This window comes from Fundulus heteroclitus, chromosome 20, assembly GCF_011125445.2.
Source record: "Fundulus heteroclitus isolate FHET01 chromosome 20, MU-UCD_Fhet_4.1, whole genome shotgun sequence".
NCBI classification, from domain to species: Eukaryota; Metazoa; Chordata; class Actinopteri; order Cyprinodontiformes; family Fundulidae; genus Fundulus; species Fundulus heteroclitus.
Window position 1 is genome coordinate 20,523,455 of NC_046380.1, and position 22,193 is coordinate 20,545,647.

The 22,193-nt window shown below is 37.7% G+C and overlaps 2 protein-coding genes across 4 annotated transcripts in view; one reads left to right on the top strand and one right to left on the bottom strand.

Annotated features, from left to right (window-relative positions):
- Window positions 1-1,044: 1,044 nt before the first annotated feature.
- slc6a22.2 (solute carrier family 6 member 22, tandem duplicate 2) lies at window positions 1,045-11,610 on the bottom strand. Its single transcript, XM_021321581.2, has 14 exons — window positions 11,393-11,610; window positions 10,669-10,803; window positions 9,453-9,593; window positions 9,286-9,370; window positions 9,085-9,217; window positions 8,867-9,001; window positions 6,987-7,090; window positions 6,770-6,894; window positions 6,576-6,688; window positions 6,350-6,487; window positions 5,229-5,331; window positions 5,030-5,130; window positions 1,605-1,775; window positions 1,045-1,209 (listed from the first exon to the last, which is right to left on the bottom strand). Exons 1-14 carry the CDS (start codon window positions 11,577-11,579, stop codon window positions 1,045-1,047), a joined length of 1,836 nt encoding a protein of 611 aa, XP_021177256.2. The 5' UTR covers window positions 11,580-11,610.
- A 3,032-nt stretch (window positions 11,611-14,642) lies between these two features.
- LOC105933241 (sodium- and chloride-dependent GABA transporter 2) overlaps window positions 14,643-22,193 on the top strand; it is a 33,742-nt gene continuing 26,191 nt past the window's right edge. Inside the window, exon 1 of one of the 3 annotated variants that reach the window (XM_012872689.3) lies at window positions 14,643-14,674. The gene's annotated coding sequence lies outside the window, so the exon portion shown is untranslated. Of the gene's footprint in view, window positions 14,675-16,714; window positions 16,846-20,918; window positions 21,127-22,193 lie in introns of those variants that run through there. The other 2 variants (XM_036152025.1, XM_012872690.3) reach the window with 2 other exon arrangements.

A 22,193-nucleotide genomic window follows, 5' to 3' on the forward strand; every position in this document is an offset into this window, starting at 1 on the left:
CAAAAATGTACCAAATGTACCAAATATTTTATGCTTTTTTTAAACTTAATCTTTTGGTTGAATAAAGGTAAATAATATTGCTTTTGATTTTCTAATTCAATCATGCCCCGGTAAATCTTTACACGTGATAGTAGCTTTTATAATAAAAGTAATATGATTTAAAAATTACTTAAAAATCCAGCAGCAGGTGACCGAGGATGGATTTATGTTTGAGCAGATTTATTGTTGTTCTGTGGTCCCCGACCTTTAGCACACCTGCCTAAAAGATGTCTTACCAGTCGGCACTTATTTTGAGAATAAATATAATCTTTCTTTTAAAAGATGGCATTTTTTTCAAGTAATGTTGAAACTTCTAGGTTCTGCCTCTTCAAATGCCTCAGGAAGCTTTCCACTCATTGCAGCAGCATCACCACAGAAATGCACAGACACATTTAAAGACTGGAGACACAATTCATAACAGGTTTTCAGGACTTTCAGGTGTATGGACCAGTGTTTATTTTTTTTTTCCTGATCAAACCAGAAAGCTTTAATGACCAGTTAAATTAGTCTCTCTTTAGCTGGCTACAGCGGCAGGTTAAACTGTAAAACTCGACTCTGTGGGGGATAAAGTTTGCAGAACTATGACAGCGTTCCAATCTGTGCATGATCATGGAGCTTGCATTTTCACCTGCTGGACATCTCAACTAGACAAGTTTAACTGTTTCAGGAACATCACATAGGCCTTATTACAAGTATTTGGCTCTACGTATCTGTGTGAGCAGTTATTCTCTCACATAAAGGAGTGCGCAGAAAACTGACTGCTATGGTGCATAATGTAGCGTTATTGAATGTATTGTTATTGCAACTGTTGATATGGCTCATTATCTATCTATCTATCTATCTATCTATCTAACTAACTATCTATCTATAGATATATCTATATATCTATATATATATATATATATATATATATATATATATATATATATATATATATATATATATATATATATATATATATATATATATATATATATAGAGATATATATATATAGATATATATGCTTAAACCGCAGATGACTTCAGAGTTGTGTTCTCTGTTTCTTTTGGACACTCAGCCGGACGCAGTGTGGACAAGTATGTGAACGACTGAAATGCTTCACGGTTTGATGCTTCCTTTGTTGTACCAGCTGGTGCGTCCTTCGCTGGAGTGCAAAGATGTTTTAGCCTCTGTGTAGTGAAAAAGAAAAACAGTTTGCCATATTAATATATGGTTAGATAATTTATGATAAATAAAAGACCGACAACGGATGCGATGTAAAAAAAAAATTAAAATCTTCCCAGATAAGTCTAGAGCAAATGTAGAAGATATTACAGACAGAGATAGTTTAAATAAGCTGCTTCTGTCCTAAGATCCGCCTCACTGCTTTCTCCCATTCACTAAGTATCTGGACACACATGTATCAGAGTCTGGTCTACAAAAGCAAAGTTAATTTTGTTGAGCTATTTTAAGTTAAATGAAAAAATATATATATTTTTTTTTATCTCAAAATACTTTGCATGTCCTTCCTGTGTTGATACGTTATATTTATTTAAAATTCTGCCCTTTCGTTGAATACGTTTACCTGTTTTAGTGTTCCCGGAGTGACGCTCACAGCATATAGCATCCACAGGGGTACAATCAGCGTGGAGGAGAGAGTGAAGAATAGCCCCAGGGCGTAACCCCACCACGGGTATTCATACGTGCTGTTGAACTTCAGGGGCTTGTGTTTGATTACAGAGAACAGAAACGTAAACTAGAAGAAAAAGCAAACAGACACAAGGCACAATAAAAATGTGCATCAATTTAATGAATTGAAAGCCTAAAACTTCTAAGACAGTAAGAATATTTATTGTCATTATCCATCCATCCATTTTCTAACATGTCTATCCCTTGTGGGGTTGCGAGGGGTGCTGGTGTCTATCTCCAGCTGTCAATGGGTGAGAGGCGGGGTTCACCCCGGACAGGTCGCCAGTCTATCACAGGGCTTATTGTCATTATGTGTTACCATAATGACATTTTTGATAAGGCAGCAGAATGCACATGATTACACAAAACATGCAATCACAATGAGACATAATTTTATCAAGGGTGTCTTTTTTGTTTGTTTTGTTTTCACTTGTTTGCTTTTTTTTTTTTTTGACTGCATATCGTGTAAGTAAGCAAATTTAGTGTTGGATCCTCACAGGGAAGATGGTCATGTGAAACTATATAAAGGAGTCTTGAGAAAGTTCAGTTTTGCAGAAGCACAGGGTGGTTATTCAGAAAATAGTGGAGGTTAAATCAGTAAAATGGGAGTGTGCTAAAGAATGTTGCTTACAACAGAGACATTCTGTTTCAAGGAAGGTTAAGATAAACTCCTTCTTCAGAGGGAAAGATTTAAGGCATAAAATGCCAGATATGAGACCCGATAAGATGACGCTGACTGGAGACCAGATGAGTGGGAGACCAACACTGCAGCATGTGGGCAAGCTCCAGTGCTGCATATGTAACCTGATCGCCACCTTAAGGGGTTTAGATAATCCCACAGAAATACTATATATATTGAGTTAGAGATCAGTCAGAACCTTCTATGTTCTAGGCTTGAGCTGTTGGTGGAAGCGAAGAAGATCCCTGTATCGATACATGTTTTGTATTCAACTCTTAATAAATGTTGATTAACTTTCAGTTCTGTCTCTGGGATTTATTAATGTCAGCGTGTGTCCTTAATTCACAGAATAAGCAAACACACAGTTCGGTGGAAAATTCTCCTGACACGAGCAATAAGTAATAATGACACCAAGTGTTTCAAATCAGAACAAAACAGACAGTGCTTCCTCCTCCCCTTCGGAGAGTGTTGCGCAGGTTGCCAAGTCAAGAGAGATGAGGAGGTAGCTCAGCATATTCAAGGTGACGAGCGAAGACGATTCACCCACAGTAAGTTGTTGTACAAATCGTTTTTTCATGTTTTGTTTTTCTTTACTGGCTTCCATGTTTGGAGGCTGCTGCTCTTTTGCCAACATGAAATACCAAGTGCTGGGCGCTGTTTTTACAACCCTTGGAACACTCATCAGATAGATAGATAGATAGATAGATAGATAGATAGATAGATAGATAGATAGATAGATAGATAGATAGATAGATAGATAGATAGATAGATAGATAGATAGATAGATAGATAGATAGATAGATAGATAGATAGATAGATAGATGTAAACACGGGCTACACCCTGCACAAAAGTAGTTTTACACTGTACCTTTAGGTTTGAAAGGAGAAAAGCTTGCCAAAGTTATTGTTGAAGGAGAGGACCGTTTGTTTATAGGGTGACAAAACATTTATTTTACAGTAAATTTCTTACTTATTGCTCCTTTAACTGGGACATGGTATGCAATGCTGGTTGGTTAAACAATGCTGTAATAATCTTTTGAGAAAGCAAAATGTTTGACATTGTGACAGAAAGGGAACACTTTCCGTCATCATTTATCACCCCACAGTGGTGAATGATACAAATTCAGATTGACTCTACCCAGGAATGTTCACTAGTCATTGTTTCCGAATCCGAGTCAAGTCTCAATTCTTTTACACCAATTCACCATGAAGCCTCAACTTTCTAACAACTTTCCCACCAAATCTACAGCATCTAGTCCACCTCCAACCCTTTAGAGGTTAGGAGTACTAACCAGGTCTGGTTAGCTCTCCAGGCCTGTACTGTTTGTCCTTAGACCTAAATTATCACATGAACAGTTAATATTTATCTTTCGGTCTTTCAAAAATTTAGAAACAGTTGCTTCTAATCATTTAATGTTTAATTTACCATTCAAAAATCTGCTTCAGGTTGATTTGTAGTGTGATGAAAATTGTTCAAATGTAATAATTACCCTTTAGAAATATAGACATTTATGCTCCAAGAAAAATAACAGAGATAGATCTAAACTTGTTACTGTTGAATTTCCATAGTAATCAAACAAAGTTTTTGGTCTTTGTAATGACCAAGTTAACATCTATTTATCCCTTTCTTCATATTGTCCCCTATTGCATTATATATCAACATTCAACATTTAAACGGACATGCTCTTTTTTTGTATTCATTATCTTTTATAACAGATTTTTTAAAGAACAGTTTTTATAAATTTTATTTTAATTATTATTAGCATTATTATTATTTTTTCTCTCTTCTTTCTTTTTTCTTTTCTTCAAATTTGTATTGTGAATAACATGTAACATGCTTCTTTATGTATCTATTTATTGTCTTATAATGGAATTGTTATAGTAGTGTTTTATGTGTGAATGCAGTGTGACGCATAGTTTGGACTATGCAGCAGCCAGAGTCTGTAACCCAAATCAAATTTCCTTTGGGACAGTAAAAGTTAATCTAATCTAATCTAATATATTGCTCTAAATGTGGTTTGGAGGAAATGTAATAATATCGGGATACCATTTTCTAAATCCACATTTAAAACCTTTGTGTTCAATTTGAAATTATAAAGATGTTTATATTTAAGGTACAAATTACATCATGATACAGAGACAGAGGGTAACAAGTAAATAAATTACTGTTAAACTTCTGAATAAGCAGAACATGAAGCACTTCTGTTGATATTTTTGAATTTTGACACCTGTTGGTCTGTTGTAGCCCCAGCTACCTATTTGGCCACTATTTGCAGGAGCCTATTTTTAACAGCTTGCAAAACTGAGGAACAGGCTGTGCACAATATTTTTGCGATCAAACACGTCTGGGTACAAAAAAAACATTTCACCCTTTACAATAATCACAGTGACTGTATTGGCTGCTGCACAAGTGTCTTTAGACTGTGCTCACACAGCTGTCTTTGTAGGTGAGAGCAGTGCAGGGAACTGCTGAAAGACAAGGCGTTTTAGAAAGATGTACCTATAAAAGTGGCTTGTACAGACTTAACTATTGTCTTCAGTCAAGGTAAAGCTTAACTGAATATAACCTGAGATCCCCTTACTCAGTCTTGCATGCAAAAAACTATAAATTAATGCAAAGATATAACTTAACCAACACTTACGGTACAGATAGCTGGTGTTATGTATCTCCAGCAGTATTTCATGAAAGGCCAGGGGTGATAACCAATCATGTCTTTTACATTATCATAGTGACGATCTGCACCTGAAACAGTAGGTACTTTTAGTATGCTAGCATGTTGCAACAAAATACAGGAAGCCATTGAAAAACAGAGTTAAAGCAGATGAATTTAGATCACATACCATAAACCCATCCAATACAGACAGACTGAAGAATGGCAAAAAATAAAAGTGTCATCCCGCTGCAAGCATAGTAGTCAAACAGCTGGAAGACATATAGGCCTCCCTGCAAAAGACAAAAAAAACTATCACTGGAAGTATTCAAGATGCATACAAACCACAGAAAATCTATAAAAATATTATTATTATTATTATTATTATTATTATTATTATTATTATTATTATTATTATTATTATTATTATTATTATTATTATTGTGTATTCATCTCTAAAGCTAGAAGTACATTAATTTGTTCAAAACCACATTTTTACGTGATTTTAGTCATATTTAACATGTGGGAACCTGTTGTGCCTCTAAACGTGTTAGGTCATGTTTATGGGATGTATAGCGCCTCAAACCTTTTCTGATGCTCTCGGTGGATCATAAAATCTATGGAAACCTGTCAAGCTTGAGCGCCAGCCCCAATAATTGTACACCTGGTTTTATCAAGTGCCATAAAATCTATGGTTTGTGTCCCAAACACAAGAGCGCATTATTCACTTGGCGCTGTGATGGACCGTCGGACGGACGGATCTCAATGTTTCATTAGTGATTTTTTTACAGGCCATATATTTTCAAGCTTCTAAAATGTGCATAAATACTCTCCACACGCATTTTATAAAAGAGCCAATTAAAATATTGGGCAAACCTACTAAAAATGAGTTATACATGAAGAAAACTGACACAGGAGTTGAACTCACAGTAGTATTCAGTAGAAGCCCAGAATTAGCTAATACAAGGCAGCGCTATTTGCAAAGATGTTTTTACTTAATATCATGATTTTATGTTTGTTTGTTTTTTTATTCTCATTTTTGGCAAATGATGAAAATTTATTTAAGACTCTATTTTAGCTGTGTACTTTAAATTTGATGAATGGGCCACCGAATGTATGGGATTTTCAAAATCAAAATCCTACTGACTGATCATTTTGTGGGTGTCTCTGAATAAGAAAAAACTATCAACACACCTATTTTGATGTCATAAGCTCCAGTATCCATCAGGATTGTGGCTTTTTTATAGTTATATCTTAAAGTATATCCAGCTTTATTGTTTACATGCCACACTAATTGATCAAACTACTTACCTCAGTTACCATCACAAGACCAACCAGGAAACCTCCAGCACAAATGGTGAGAAGAAGCAGTCTACGTCGCCGGGTTTTTTGAAAGAAGGAGGGATACATGTCGGAGATGGTTGTAACTAAAGACTCCTGATACACAAACTGTTGTGGGGAGAGATACAGTCCAGTAAGAACTTCACTTTTGAGTAAGAGTTTCAATTGTACATGTAAGAATCGTTGTGTTTCCTACTTCGCTATCTAATCCCAAGAAGATGATCATAACGAAGAAGAAGATTGCCCAAAGTTGAGGGAAGGGCATTAAAGCCACAGCTCGAGGATAAGCAATGAATGCTAAGCCTGGACCTGTTGTGTGACATCAAATAAGTAATTATCGGAATTGAAACACAACATTGCTCGGAAGTCCCGCTTAACGTGAATAATTACCTGATTCAGCTACCATGGAAATATCCACATTCTGCTCTTTTGCCATGAACCCGAGCACAGAGAAAATGGCAAAGCCAGCTACGAAGCTGGTTAAACTGTTTAACAGGCATAGGTAAATACAGTCCCTGTTTGTAAAGAAAATGTGTTAATTAAACTGTCAGGTAAGTATAAACAGAGTGATGAAAACATGTACACACACACACACACACACACACACCTGTAACAGTTGTTGTTGTATTTGTTGTAACTTCCCAAGGATGTCAGAACACCCGTGCAAACTCCATAGGAGTAGAAAATTTGGCTGCCTGCATCCATCCATACCTGCAAATTTAAATCTTTTTTCATCATAGTGCCAGGACATAAATGTCTCATAGCATTTATATTTAGCTTTAAAAAAGGTCTTCACAATCCTGTTAAAACGTCAAAGTAAAGTATTTTAGACCTATTCCCACCAATAATTTGTACAACTATGTTGAAAAAAAAATATGTTGAATCTTCCAAGCGGGGAAATGCAAATTAAAACATTAAGATAACATGGTTGCACAAGTGTGCTCACATTCTTATGACCATAAATGAGGCTGTGCTCAGCATTAATCACCTCAGTGAAACCCATACATGCTGGAGCGGAGCCAGCAGATACCTGCCATTGTTTAAAGTGCCCGTGATTGATTGCAAAAACTGAGAGCTTCCCTCACATCAAAGGGATATTACTGTCAACAGCTATCAGTAAGGAGAAAAGTAGAACAGGAATTTCAAGATCAGAGATAAACCATGAAAACCAGTGAAGGCAGTCATCATCAAGTGCAGAAATTATGACCCAGCATGGATATTAGCAAGAACTGAGCTTCCCTCCAAAATGTCATTAATTAACAAGAAGAAACTTGTTCAGGGACACTACAAGGGGATTGACAAAAAAGTAATACATACTGGTTGTTTTGTACATCTAACAACAATCTTGTGCATTCTAAATGTGTCTGGGCCATGGGGTAGGGTGACTGGACGAAATACTGAAAATCATTCAATCCTGCTAAACTAGGCAAAAATACTTTTGAACTCTCAAAGGTGTTATGGTCTGTTGAAACTAAAGTCAAATTTTTGACCATAGTTCCAAAAGGTATGTTTGGCAAAATCATAACTATAACCAACACAGAGCATCAGCTTATCGCCGCATTACAAAAAGAAAACCATGTCTGCAGTGAAGCACGGTGGTGGAAGCATCATGCTTTGGTGCTGTTTTTCTTGAACTGGAACTTCGGGCAGGGTGCAGGGAAACAGTTTAACATAATACCAGTCAACGTTGGTAAAAAAATAAAATAAATCTTAAGGCTTCTCCTAGAAAGCAAAAGATTTGAAGGAACATCATCTTTCAGCATGCATCCAAATCCACCAAATGGCTTCCCCAAAAAAAGATAGAAGTTCTGCAGTGGTCCAGCCAGAGCCCAGAGCTGAATCTGATTGAAGAACTATGAGGTAGTCTGAACAAGACTGTGCACATGGATTTCCCTCCCAAATTCAAGGATTTGGAGCATTTTTTTTTTGCAAAAAGAGAGAGAGAACATCTGTGGACATTCATTTTCACATCATGCCACAGATTCTCAATTGAATTTAGGTCTGGATAAGTATTAGGGGATTTTAATATAAATGTTCTTCCATTAAAACAATCCCATTGTTGCTCCATGTTGGGTATCCTGCTAGAAATCCAACCTCCTCTTCAGTATTTTGCAGCGTCTAAACAAGCTTTCTTCCTGGATTGTTTTCTGTTTCGCTCTCTCATTTTCTTCCATCAACTCTGACCAATTTTCAGTCACTGGCTAAAAAAAGAACATCGCCACAACATGATGCTGCAACCATCAGCCAAGCGGTGTGTTCAGTGTGATGGGCAGTTTTGTCAACATTATGTTTTGAATGTGGACCAAAACGTCCAGTTTTCATCAGGATCACCTGCAAGATTTTCTTCGCGGTCCATTCGCAGAACATTTTTGAATCACGAGGATTACAAAGTGGAATATCAGTTACATTTGCTCCAAAAGATAGGTGCATATATACCTGAATCAAGTTTTAGACAAAGGAAAAACAGTTAAAGGCTTGAAACAGTACCTCTGGGTCAGCGAGGCGGGACGGGTCAGGGTAGAGGTAGAAAATAATGCCTTCCTTGGCTCCTGGTAAGGTAAGACCACGGACAAGCAACACTGCCAGCATCACATACGGAAATGTAGCCGTGAAGTACACCACCTAATGCCCAAGGAGTACAGTGCTTGCGGGAACAAGATAATGGAATCAGAAATAAAAACTTAGCTTTCACTTCTGTTCTGTACCTTTCCTGTGGTTTTAACTCCATTCCAGATGCAGAAATAACACAACACCCAGGCAAGAAGCAGACAAAGGGCCAAATCCCAACGGATAGTCCCGATGTCCTCGATCCCATCTGACAGCCCCAATAGTCTCCTCCTGTAAGACAATCCATTCAGTAACACAGACAGAAGGCTTGCAACGATGCTTCTCTTCCTGATACCTACTCCCAAAACTGAACAACTGAGGATGTCGTGTTGGCATACAGGTGCAGAGAGGATGTGTCGTTGCGACCATGTTCAAAACAAGCGTCTTCCAAAAAAGCAGAGACGTTGGGATTAGCAGAGGAAATAGAGGGCATTGGCGTGTACGTAAAAGAAAGTCGTCTCGCTACCTGTGTTCCAGCTGTTGTTGCAGCTCACCCAGGGAAGCTCGCTTCTGAAGGATGAAAACAGGTAGAGGAATGTCCAAGCAAGAATGATGATATAATACACCCCGGTGTACAAAACGACCACTTGGCTTCCATAACCCAGGCCTGCGGAGAGATAGGTGAGTCTTTAAAACAGCAAGTGAGATACTCACAGGTAGAAATAAAACAACGTGTGAGCTGACTTGAAAAACAGTGGACCAAGTCATCATCTGCAGTGTCTTGCCAAAGTGTTCATACCACTTGATCCACAAGATTTAATGTGTTTCATTGGGATTCCAGAAAAAACGTAAAAAGACAAAACAACTGGACTTGTTTTCCGAAGTTTGAAGACGTTTCGCTTCCTATCCAGGAAGCTTTCTCTACTAAGGGGGTGGACCGGTTTCTGTTGAATTTGCATGTTATCTGAGCCATTACAAAGCCTTTGTTGGGAAATAGTATAGCTTGATATTTCACATTATTCCAGACTTTTTGAATTGAGAAAGCTTCCTGCATAGGAAGTGAAACATCTTCAAACTTCGGAAAACAAGTCCAGTTGTTTTGTTTTTTACTTTTTTTTGGAATGGCCATGACCTGGATGACTGAGAATCTTCACCAGCACGTTTCATTGGGATGTACAATATATGTCAGACCGACACAAACTAGCTCCTAATCTTTAGGGCAAAGGACATACTTACAAATGTTTTATTCTATTTCTTATTAAAAAGGATAATTTTCATTTGTATTGAGCTCCGTTTTTATGTATGTCTGAATAAAATCCAGTGCAACCAACTGCAAACACAAATCTCCCAATAAGTCAGTAAATAGTGTCTGCTTTGTGTGGAGTCTACAGTGCAATGGAACGGTTTAAGTCAAAACCTATTTGTGTGTTAGAAGGGTCCAGCAAAGTCGACACCTAGAAATTTTGACATTTTATATTTGTTATTGGTAAAACGCTTTAAAAATCATGTATGATTATGCATAGATTTGTGTTGGCCTGTCAACAATAATAAGAATGATAATAAGAACATAATGTCTTTCACATAGACTGATGTCTGTTGCTGCAACATACCAGAAGTAAAAAAATGTTCAACAGGTATAAACAAGCCATTAAATACTATCCTGTGGCGTGTACATTTAAACTCTGTCAGCTTGACTACCCAGTTCGGTATGTATTTATGACAGTTATATGTTCAACCCATACCTTCAAAAAGAGGGCATATTTTCCTCCAACATGTTATTCCACCCTGGCTGGTGAATTGACCCAAAGATGTCTCAAGGAAGAAGAGCGGGATGCCACAAGTGAACAAAAATAAAACATAGGGAATGAAGAAAACCCCTTCAAAACAAGCATATCAGTGATTAGTATCTCAGAAATAACAAAACAAAGGAAAAAAATTTGGCCAACAAATGAGTTCAAAGTTTTTTTTGCACCTTTTTCATTTATCCAAGACATACCTCTTGAGGGGTAACTATTGGCCCTCATTTAAATCTAAACGTTATGGAACCGACACACAATAGAGAAACTGACTAGATTGGCAGTAAAAAAGCTTTTTTGTCACAGTGTTTTGAGAAATAGCCCAAGAAAGAGAGGGGAGAATGCAGCAAAGGTCCTGAGGTCGGCAATCAGACCCTGGATGTCTTTGTGCAGCTGACATTTGTGAAACACAAATGTGTAATAATTGTGTCAAATTGTGTAACTGAAAGTTTCCTGAAGTATATTCCCTGTTGGTATTTTGTGTTGCACAGTACATCCAGAATAAGAAATGATATTCACAGAAAAACTACTCTATAATTAATGACGATACAAAACAATTTAGTCACAAATAAGACTTAAAGTTCCCCAGAGACTGAAAAATGTGGAACTGATGTTTTCGAAAGACATAAAGACGATAAGAGACGTAGAGCTGTCAACAAGAAGCAGTCACCTCCTCCATTTTTGTAGCAAAGGTAGGGAAACCTCCAAACATTTCCAAGACCCACGATGTGTCCGGCCACCGCCAGGATGAACTCCATCTTTGTGGCCCATTGGTCCCTCACATGCATTTTTGGCTCATTGCTGACAGGTCCGTCCCCAGGTTTTGTTTTCACTTGGGAGATTTGCTTTTGGTCCATTTTAACCTGAGTCAGGATCAGAGGTAAGCCAGGGCACTATTGGACAAAGCATGTATTACTTAAATACATTCACAACCACTAAGCATCCACACGCTACAATAGATTTAAATTCAATATGGCATACAGCAGTTGAAATCATAGGATATTCTCTGTGTTGTCTTACCAGAAGGAGTCCTTGCCTCTGTCTTCAGAAGTTCAAGTGCCTGCTTCTTTAGGATACCTGAAGGGAGTGGCCAGTGAGACTAACACAGCCCGTCTAGTTCTTCAGAACCAATAGAAACTGGAGCCACATTTACTGTTGTCAGTGACTGTTCTGTTCAGATAAAGTAGATAATCGCCTCAGGCGCTGTGCAGGGGTTCAAATTTATCTCAGGGGCTGCAGGCCTTAGATGTAGCACATGTGTTTCTCCTGGTGTTATTCTTCAAAATACAAGGAACTGGGTCTGTTTAAAAAAAAAAAAAAAAAACACTGAGCAGTTACTTATTAGATACACATTGTTTCATTCTGACCCAAAATCCTGGAAAGTCACAGGGCTGTAGATATCTAAGAAATAAGATGAATTTGTTTTCCGACCAAACAGTTTCACCTGAAAGCCTCCTGAAGTATATTCCCTGCTGGTACAATACATGCAGATCAGGAAATGGGATTCAAAGAAATACTAGATAAGTTACACTATAATTAATGACGATACAAAACAATCTGGTCACAAATAGGATATTAAGTTCCCAAAAAAAGCAACAGAAACAGTCTTTTTGGAAAATGTCACTGCTATTAAATGAGCTGAAAAGGTCACATGATATGATAATGTGTGACAATGTGACATTCAAAGCATTTCTCTTTGATTATTTATCATTCAAAGGTATGTAGAAAAAGTGTTTTTACAGGATTCTCAAAACACAGGTCCTTTATTCAAAGTGTAGACAGAAGCTAGGAATAGCTACTAGAATGACTAGTTGAATATTAAAAATACATTTTTTTGACTGCTTAAAAAAAATTCAATAGATTTGTTGGTGTGAACTGAATGAAACGTAGTTTTAGTATTCATTTCATATGTTCACTCATCCCCTGGCTTAAACATCTGTTAAATAAAATATGACAATATGAGGAAAAAAATATGGGTAACATGCTTATACAGACATCGCTACAAACAACAAATACTTGTTAAATTAAACAAAATGCAAGGATTTTTTTTTTAAATGAGGTTAAACACTGTGATATCACAAACTTCATCCATCCATCTATTTTCTAACACGTCTATCCCTCGTGGGGTCGCGAGGGGTGCTGGTGCCTATCTCCAGCTGTCAATGGGCAGCTGTCAAATACACCCTGGACATGTCGCCAGTCTATCGCAGGATGTCACAAACTTGTTTCTTGTAATTTGTTTATCTATATCATAACATTCTATTAACAATTCGAATTAGAGGATTTTTGAATTTAAAATAACAAAAGAAAATTACACTAATTTCTTCTTTTGTAAATGTGTCTGAGCCTTACAGCAAAGCTAGTCATTTACAATTTCATCAAACAGCTCTTATTTATCCAACCAGCCATACTTGATAAATCAAATAATATCGGAAAAAAATATATTTATATTTGCACCAACTTCAGAACTTTTCCATTTAAGAAAAAAAAAAAAGACTTTCTGTCGTTCAACCTCACATTTCAATTTACAAAAGATATATTTTTCCTGTTTACCACTAGAGGTCAGTATTTAGCATAACCTCCCGACATCTACAGAAGCTGAGCAGCTTTCCTCGGACATGCTTAATTTTTCAGGGTCGGGGGGTCTTTGGGTGAGAGATGCCGTACAGTCCGGACAGGTCGACAGTCTATCACAGGGCAGCACAAAAACACACAGGACAAACAACCATGTACACACACTCACCCCTAAGGAGCGCTTAGATTGACCAATTAACCTAACAGGGATGTTTTTGCACTGTGGAATGCACAGGGGAGGAAAGGCAGGAAGACCCCAGGATTTGGATAGAAGGCCACAGTGCTACAAAACAGTGAAGCTTACCAATATTTCTAGAATCTGCTTCATATGAATGATCAGCCTGAATCTCTCTATGGTTCTCTGTTTTAATAACATTGTTACACTTACAGTATGCGTGTTATACAGTATCTTACTGTCTAACTCAAGGGAACACATTAACTATGCACTCTAGGATGGAGTCTGCAGACAGACAGACGGACTACCTTTTGTAACCTCTAACAGATGTCCTGTCAGGACTGCCAATTAGCTGAAAACCTGTGACCTCTTGTAGCTGTCTTTCAAAAATGTCCTTCTTTCATGGAGGTCAGATTTGTCGAGTGCACAATTACTAACTCTACCCTCTCCTTGCTGACCCTGTCGCTTTAGGTGGATAGACAGGTCTTAAGAGGTTTTCCTCTTTGTGTGATGTTCAAAGTTTTTTATACTGTTTTTACATCTTAATAACTCACCCTGCATTAAACCTGACAGCATCCCCATCCTGGACATATTCGCTGCGTTCCTTGGCCCTCGTCATGCTGTTTGCTCACTAATGTAATCCAAGAAACCTTCTTTTGATTGGATTACTCACAGGTGCACTCTTCATTCAAAAGGCAATTGTTGTAGTACAACTAAAGGGGACCCAATACATTTATCATACATTCTGAAAACCATGTGTCTGTTTCCTTCTACTTAAGAGTCATGCATTTACTTTGTAGTGGTTGCTATATATCAGGTAAAATATATTAGAGTTATATAAAACATGACGAATTGTGAAAAAGTTCAAGGTGTACGATTACAGAGCACACATGACATGTCTTGCACTTTGGCACGCAAACATAACACTCCATCGCAAAACTCCTCCAGACGCAGCTGCATTTCCTTGTGCTTATGTAACTGCGTGCGGCACAGCTTTGAAAGATAGTGCCAAAGATAATTCATTTACAACCCCGTAATGATTTGTTCAATATGTTTCTCCTGTGATCCTTACTAGCTCTGTGGTCACAGATTCACAAACAGACGTCAGCGTGGAGGAGAGAAAAAGTGCTTAAAAATGAAAGATGCTGAAAGAAAGACGGAAAAGCTTCCAGGACATCATCAGGCTTCAGAGGGCGGCAATAAGTGAGTACACCGACCTTTCAGTTCTCATCTTCGCCGTTATAGGGTTATCTTTCTGTGGCTTATATGAGCCATACACCCATTTTCTAACATGCACTTTATACCTGAAGTCTTAGAAAAGAGAAGTGAATTCATGAACACCAGGAACCATTCAAACATGACATTTTTCACACTTTGCCCAGGTAACTCCATATGACACCCTATGTGTCAATAAAACATATAATTATTAACATCTACTCATACATATAGAACAACAGGCATGTTCACATCTCTTAGTATGTTTTGTGATCCAAACTGTTCAATTTCAGCAATATCAATAACTTACTGCATTGAACTAACATCATCCCCAGGCGCTTTACAAGCTATGAATTATATAAGAAACATATAATCATGAATCCCTTGCCATAAAGTCACCAACTATATTCCCCCTCCCTAGTGAACACGTGACCTCAGATGATGGCACGTGGTAATAATGGTGATAATACCAGAAGCTTTTTTTTTATCTTGTTTACGTTTTCCTCAGATGTCAGTCTGGAATATTTTTAAAGTTGGAGATGTTTCTAGTAAACCCCATAGTGGATAAAGTCATTTGAAAATATTAGGGCATCCCTCAATAATATTTGGCTCTCAATTAAGAAATATTCACATATCAATATGAATATTTTTCATGTGTTATCTTTCATTTTTTTTAAGTATCTAATCATAGGTAAAGATCAAAAATGTGTTATGTTTAAAAACTGTCAACAAAATGTTTTTGTTCTGGCTGAGGAAAAAAATCCCAACCCTCCTATATTTAGTCTTACTCCCTTGATTCTTGATTAATTCAGCTGAAATAACTACAACGACACACTTCTTGTAGAAATGAGCATTGGTCATTTCTACAATGAGATCTGGGTTTTGACTTGGCCCAGGATTTTCTGCCTCTTTTATCTCAGCCAGTTTAGCAGCAGCACTTGAACGTTGTGGCTCGATGTCTTGTTGCAGGGTCCAGCTCTGCTCCTGCTTTAATTCTTAAACAGACTTCCCCCCATTTCCTCGGGCATCCTCTGACACATGGGGAGATTCATGGTTGATTCCATGATGGTGAGCTGGCCGGTTCGCGCAAAGCCTCCCTAAACCATGAAACTTCCACCTCCATGATTCACAGTTGGTTAAATGTTGTTATCCTAGAATGATGTACTAGGTTTATGCCAAAAATGCAATCAAATACTTCAGTTTTGTACTCATCTCATCAAGAACATTATTGCAAAAGTCCTGGTCTTTTTTTCCGCTGTTCTTTCTATCCCACCTCAGCCTGAACTTTGTGATTCCTATAGAAAGCATAGGTTTGAATCACCTTCAAGCCCTTCGGCCTGTAAACGTAAAGCCACCTGTCCTCATTCCTGCATTTTTCAGAGTAACACAGTGGGGCAGGCCGGGGTGGGGCGGCTCCAAGCTCAGGGTAAAGTCAGTCACGTGTAATTAAAGTCACTTTAATTACATGTTGGAATCTAATCTAAGTATCTAAAGTACATTCTGTTCTGTATAGTACTTTTATGTATGTATTCCCAACTTCAACTTAACTTCCAGGACAATCGTTGCGAAACACATATGATCTGTGCTCGTTTGTGCATAAAAACAACTGCTTTGCACCAATTTGTGATTCAGTCCCGATTCATTTTCCCCTGGGTTTTATATTTAGTTTCATAATTATGGGTTGTAAGGTAGTGAGGTCAAGGGTCAGCAAGGTGAACCGAAGAAACAGCCTCAGTCAACAGTTCAGGCTTCTGATGACTTTTTATTTTCAACAGGATTCAGAACACTTCTCCTCTTTCTCTGAGCTTCCAACAGCTCTGTTTTATAATCAAGTGAAAACACACCTGCACTTGAGTGGACCAAACCACAATTGAACAGGGAAAAGGAAAAACACATGAAAACTAAATAGAAAAACAAAAATAAAATTATTAATCTAATTTAGAAACTCCTCTATATAATAAAATGGTCTGCAAAATAAACCATGTAATACAAGAGAAGTCAAAAAGTTACTTTAAAGAAAACCAAAGCAATACTCCTAAAGAAACCCTCTAATTGGTAGCATCCAGCAAGACAATCAGTGACATCACTCAGACACTTAAGCAGGAAGTACTGGGCCGGCCCCTCCCATACTCCTGCAGATCTACAAGGGACAAACAATGGTGAGTAAAAAAAGTGTAAACAAATATGAATATACCTTGAAACCAAATAAACAAATTCAACCAATAATCCAGGAGTAGCTTTAACCTAAACATATAGATGGAAACTGCAACCTAATGCTAACACAAACAAACCCGGGATAGTAAGTGGAGCAGAGCTGCAAACTAATGTTTAAATTTAAGCAATATGGCCATCTACAGAAAGTAAATGAATCAGAAATAAGAATAAGGGACAAATGGTGAAAACAAACTGAACCACTTTGTCACATGGGTCTTTATGTTTTTGGTCTTCATTTTTATTGTTGTTTGTTTTGTTTTATTGAGTTACTGTATTTGGGAGGGGCTGTGGTAGTGGTAGCTTTAGCTACATCTAAATCCTGAAAACATGGCTGTTAGGTTGATTAACACAGCTAGACTGCCTTGTGTGCAAGTTTGTGCCGGGACGGTTGTTTCTCCTCTGTGAATGCAGCGAGCACCCCGCCTCCGGGCCGTTGACCAGAAACCTGCAAGAATTATTCAGTGTAGAAAATATGCTTAGTATTTTACTGGTTTTATCTTCTTTATAATCTTTGCCATTTTTGTGCACTTCCTGAACACCTTGCAAGTCTTTTCTTAATATTTTCCTCACTAAACTAGCTTTGTCTATTCAGCGCACAGCTTACAGTAGAGCCAGATTACATTCCATCAAGCAATGCCTTGCCTTGCATCTTTTGCGCTGTTTTCTGGACCAGTTTAGATGCACTTTCTGTCCGACTATTTCCATCCCCAGGTATTGGTACCTCAACTGTTCATATCCGGCTCCTGAAGGCCTTTTTTTTTTTTTTAGTTCACATTTTGGTTTAATAATAAATGTTAGATACATGGTTCTAAACTTGGTCGAAGGTCTCTGTCCTTCAAAAAGACCCAATAGTACACTCACACAGAACAGTTACAACATAGATTTAGCTCTTCAAGGTTCTGGACATCATGAACAGAAATAGTGTGTGTCTATCTGCATGACTTAAGGGATTTTAACCTGGGTTTTCATTTACAAAAGGGGAGGATGTAGCTTTATGTAGCATCAGGTCAATGAGTTCATACTCTGAAATGTCGAAAGGTTTATACTGACATCGGTGCACGGTCAAAGTGCTTCAACGATTATGTCTTGGCAAGCTTTTTGTCGAGTTAAAATCTTGCCATGGTACATTTCAGTTAACAGTTACAGTATAGGACGTCTGAGACTTGACTGTTCAGTGATTACTGAAGAGTAACCCATTAAGTTGGTAATGTCAAAACTGGAACACTTGTATTTGCTTGAAATTAGACGTTTAACAAACATGATGCCATCCTGCTTCACTCCATTTGCCACTGGCATCTGTCAAACTCAAGGATGGCTTTCTGGGTGTTGTATTGCCAATAAAACAGCTCACTGATAACAAAGCTGGCTTTAAATTAATAAAGTAATTTATCTGCGCTTCACTTAGACTTTTTTTACTGAGTTGTTCATATCTATTTTTTAAACACAAAAGGGGAAGAAAGACTTGGTTTCACAATGTAAACATGCCTCAATCATTTATACCCATTATCGTATAAGCGTGGCTTTGCTGGTGCCTATCTCCAGCCAGCCCATCACTGGGCATACACTTTTTGTGCAATGAATGAAAATACAGCATCCGACTAGACAAAAGAAAAAAACAAAAGAGAAACAAACATAAAGAGTTATAGAGCAAATTTTAAGGCTTTGAGACTCCAGCAAACCACCATAAGAACCATTATCCATAAATGGAGAAAATATGGTACCGAGGCGATTCATCCAAGGATGGGCCGACCGGCCAAAATTACTCCAAGATCGCACCAACTACTCATCCAGGACGTCACAAAAAGACCCAGATCAAGATCTAAAGTCCTGCACAACTCACTTGCCTCGATTAAGGTCAGTGTTCAAAAATAAGGAAGGGACTGACCAAAAATGGCCACCGCGTGAGGCTTCAAAGGCCAAAACTACTTCTGACCAAAAAAAAAAAATAGGAAATACTGTACACATGCCTTAACATAAAAATAAATAAATAAATAAATAAAACAACAATCTTGATGATCCACACAAGTTTTGGGAAATATTCCGTGGACTGATATCACAAAAGTGAAACGTTTTCAGAAGTAAATGATGCATTTGAATGTAGCAACAAGTAACACAAGCCGACATCCTGTCCTTACATCTGGGGAAAGATGTCAGTAGGTCTTGGGCAAGTTGCTCTAATTGACATAAACGTGAATTCTCCTCTCAACCAAAAGATCATGAAAGACCATATCCGACCATAGTAGTTCCCGCTGCACCTCCTCTTCTCTGACCAAACTTCAGTACAAAAAAAACTGGTAAACTTAAACACTCATTCTGGTCTGGTATCTGTTAGTATGTCTGCTGTTCAAGCCCGCCATTACAGCAGTTATCCCAATGCCAGATGTTGCTGCCATGAGGGCAATTACATTGTCACATAGTTGGGTTAGATGTTTTCTCCTCCTTTATAAATCAGCATTTGAGAGCTGCGATTTGGATTAACAAAGGCTACCATTGTGACGTAAAATCATTGTTGATAAACTCCATGTTTATGTACGTTTACAAAAAAGCAAAATATGAAAAAAAAATGCCGTGATAATTTTTCATCGCTCTGTTTAAGCTCCATGAAACTAGAAAGTTTTAAGCCTTTTCTCATTAGAGTGTTTGTCCTGCATCCTGAAGTTGTCCCAGAACCATCAGGCTGAGTGTGAAAACAAAACAAGTTTGTCACTGCAAATTAATAACAAAGTATCTTTCCACTGTAGTTATAAATGAAGATTTGGCATTCATAAAGTGGACCTACCTGAGAAATATACACTTACATCAAAAATTATGCATTTGAATGTAGAAACAAGTAATACACGCCGACATCCTGTCCTGGTTTAGGATACCGGGGCTTTAATGATCAGCTTTATATTTTATGCTGATTTGGACATTATTATAGATCTGATCAGTACACCCAGTTATCTGGGTGCTGCTAGCACTCTGAATGCCTCTTAACTAGAAGCTGTGAGACATGTCTGTGACCACTAGAGGGCGGAAAAGGACTAGAATTGCCTTTTCATCAGAGGGGTTGGCATGCTCACACAGTGAACGTTGGAAAACAACCACATGGTTAGCTGTATTGCGTAATCTTTGGATGTGACAGTAAATACTGTGGTGGTATAAATAAATAAAGCAATTCAATTCAAATAAGAGAACACTTCACTTGGGTTTAGCTTGCTTTATTTTGTTTTTGTTTTTAAACTGACATTTAATTATTGTTAGTTGCACAGACTTGTAGAGTGGGGTACATTTTCATATTAAACACAGGCTTATTTTGTGTGCTGTTTATATATAGAAACAATTTTTGATTGTTGTTTTTTATGACATTTATCCACCAGACTTTTTGATTTCTGCATATTTACCTCCATCTTCAACAGTCTGACGCTTTCATTTTCCAGTTGAGTTTTTTTCTCTCAGTTTTCTTTTTATGTGTTTTTTTTTTTCAAAAATATTTACATTTTGGGTTATGTTGAGCTAATCTTGCATGAACTGCAAGCAAATCCTAAAGGGCAGTGGATCAACGCCTCCTTTTATATCCACTTAACATACATGCGCTACTTTGTGCTGCTTGCTGCATACTAAACGTGGTTGTGAAGGTAAAAAAAATAAAAAAAATGATGTAAGGGGAGTGAAAACTTCTACAATACAACACAAATAATAATAAATCTCCCAGACAAATAGAAGTGAAATAGAAGCTGGCCGAGCGGTTAACAAATCAGGGGCATTTAATAACTTTTTTTTCCCCCTCTAACATCCACTTGGATTTGCTGTATTTTTTATTATTTTTTTATAAGAATACTATTGTGCAGTGTTAAAGTCAGAATAAGGCATCCGTTTGTGGCCATTATGGTTAACATACTGACAGCCTACAGTATGAATTACTAATGTTTTAATCTCCTCCTTCTTTACTGAGACCATGTGGTTTAGGGTGCTGGAACAGTCCCCGCCTTAAGTTGCTCATTCAGAAACAGTCCCACCCCCCTCTTCCCATCTGTCCTTCTTGCTCTGTCGCTCTGCCTCATTGTCACACCACCCAGCTCTCTCAGGCTGCCTCATATATAGACTCACTCATGGTCAGTTCTGGGCACAAAGTGTGTCCTGGTGAGGCTGGGGTCGGCTCTCCACTTGCGAGTTCCTCTGAAGGCACCAGAAGAGGTCTCTTGGAGTGGCTGGATGACACAGAACTAGAGTGGCATCTTTTTAAGGTACTCCTCCTTTTTCTTTAAGGTCTAGGCATGATCTTTCTATTTGTTTATTTCAGAGGCTTTCCCAGGGAAGTCTTTTGCTGTCTCATTCGCAGAACGGTACCCTTGCTTTTGGAGTTTGTACTATGTAGGCCAAAGGTTACTGCTTATGCTGCAGTGAGGCGGTTCAATCTCTTGTTTAGTGTAACACTCTGCACTGGCTCCAAAAGGCAAACAAACTCATTTATTCCTGTGATGCAAATATTTGAACAGACTTCACAATGAGCTCATAAAAATGACTCCAATAAGTTTCTAATTATCCTATGAAAAATTTTTTTTTTTTTTTTTTTTTTACATTTTTAAATGTGCTTTTTGATGTTTTCTTGTGTACAAAGAGTTTATTATTATTATTATTATTATTATTATTATTTTTATTATTATTATTATTATTATTATTATTACAGCAGGAACACATGTATAGGACCTAACTTACAGTCGAACAACAGACTTCTAGATTTTATGAATGTCATCTAAATCTCTTGCATAAAAAAAAGACTAAATTGAAAGTTTCCAGTGAGCTCATGATTTCAAGCAAGTGATGGGCTGGTATTTTTAAAAAGCAATGGTGATCAATGATGCCTTGTATTCCTAAGTGTTAACCAGTCTGACATGTCAGGTAAAAATACAATTTTGTAAAAACCTAGTTTTCTGGAACAATTTGTCCCAACACCAACTTGTTCACTTTGCTGAAGCAGGTCATCTGCTGTAAAGTTGAATTTCTGACTGTTCGTTCAGTCAGTGCAGCCATCTGAGATAGTATGCATGCTTTGATCAACCCTTTTCTCACGATAAGTCTAAAATTAATCTAACATGATGCATATATTAGAAAACAGCTTGTAATGTCTGGTTTTTGCTCTGTCTTGGAGCCATAATTCATTTGGTCAGCACCACCCTGCTTACTCTCTCTGATCCCCTTTTTCTTTTCACAACTCCTGCAGCTGTGGAGGAAAATATGTTAAAGGAATGCGTCCTATTGCTGCCAGGAGTGTCACTCCATGGCCTGTTATGTACCCGAAAACAACCAAAGT

Excerpts from the sequence above, each read along its gene's own strand:
- slc6a22.2 (XM_021321581.2), bottom strand. The coding sequence starts at position 11,579 with ATGGACCAAAAGCAAATCTCCCAAGTGAAAACAAAACCTGGGGACGGA. Across the intron at positions 6,689-6,769 it reads TTCCATGGTAGCTGAATCAG|GTCCAGGCTTAGCATTCATT; the intron begins GTAATTATTCAC and ends GTCACACAACAG. Across the intron at positions 5,332-6,349 it reads GTCTTGTGATGGTAACTGAG|GGAGGCCTATATGTCTTCCA; the intron begins GTAAGTAGTTTG and ends TGTCTTTTGCAG.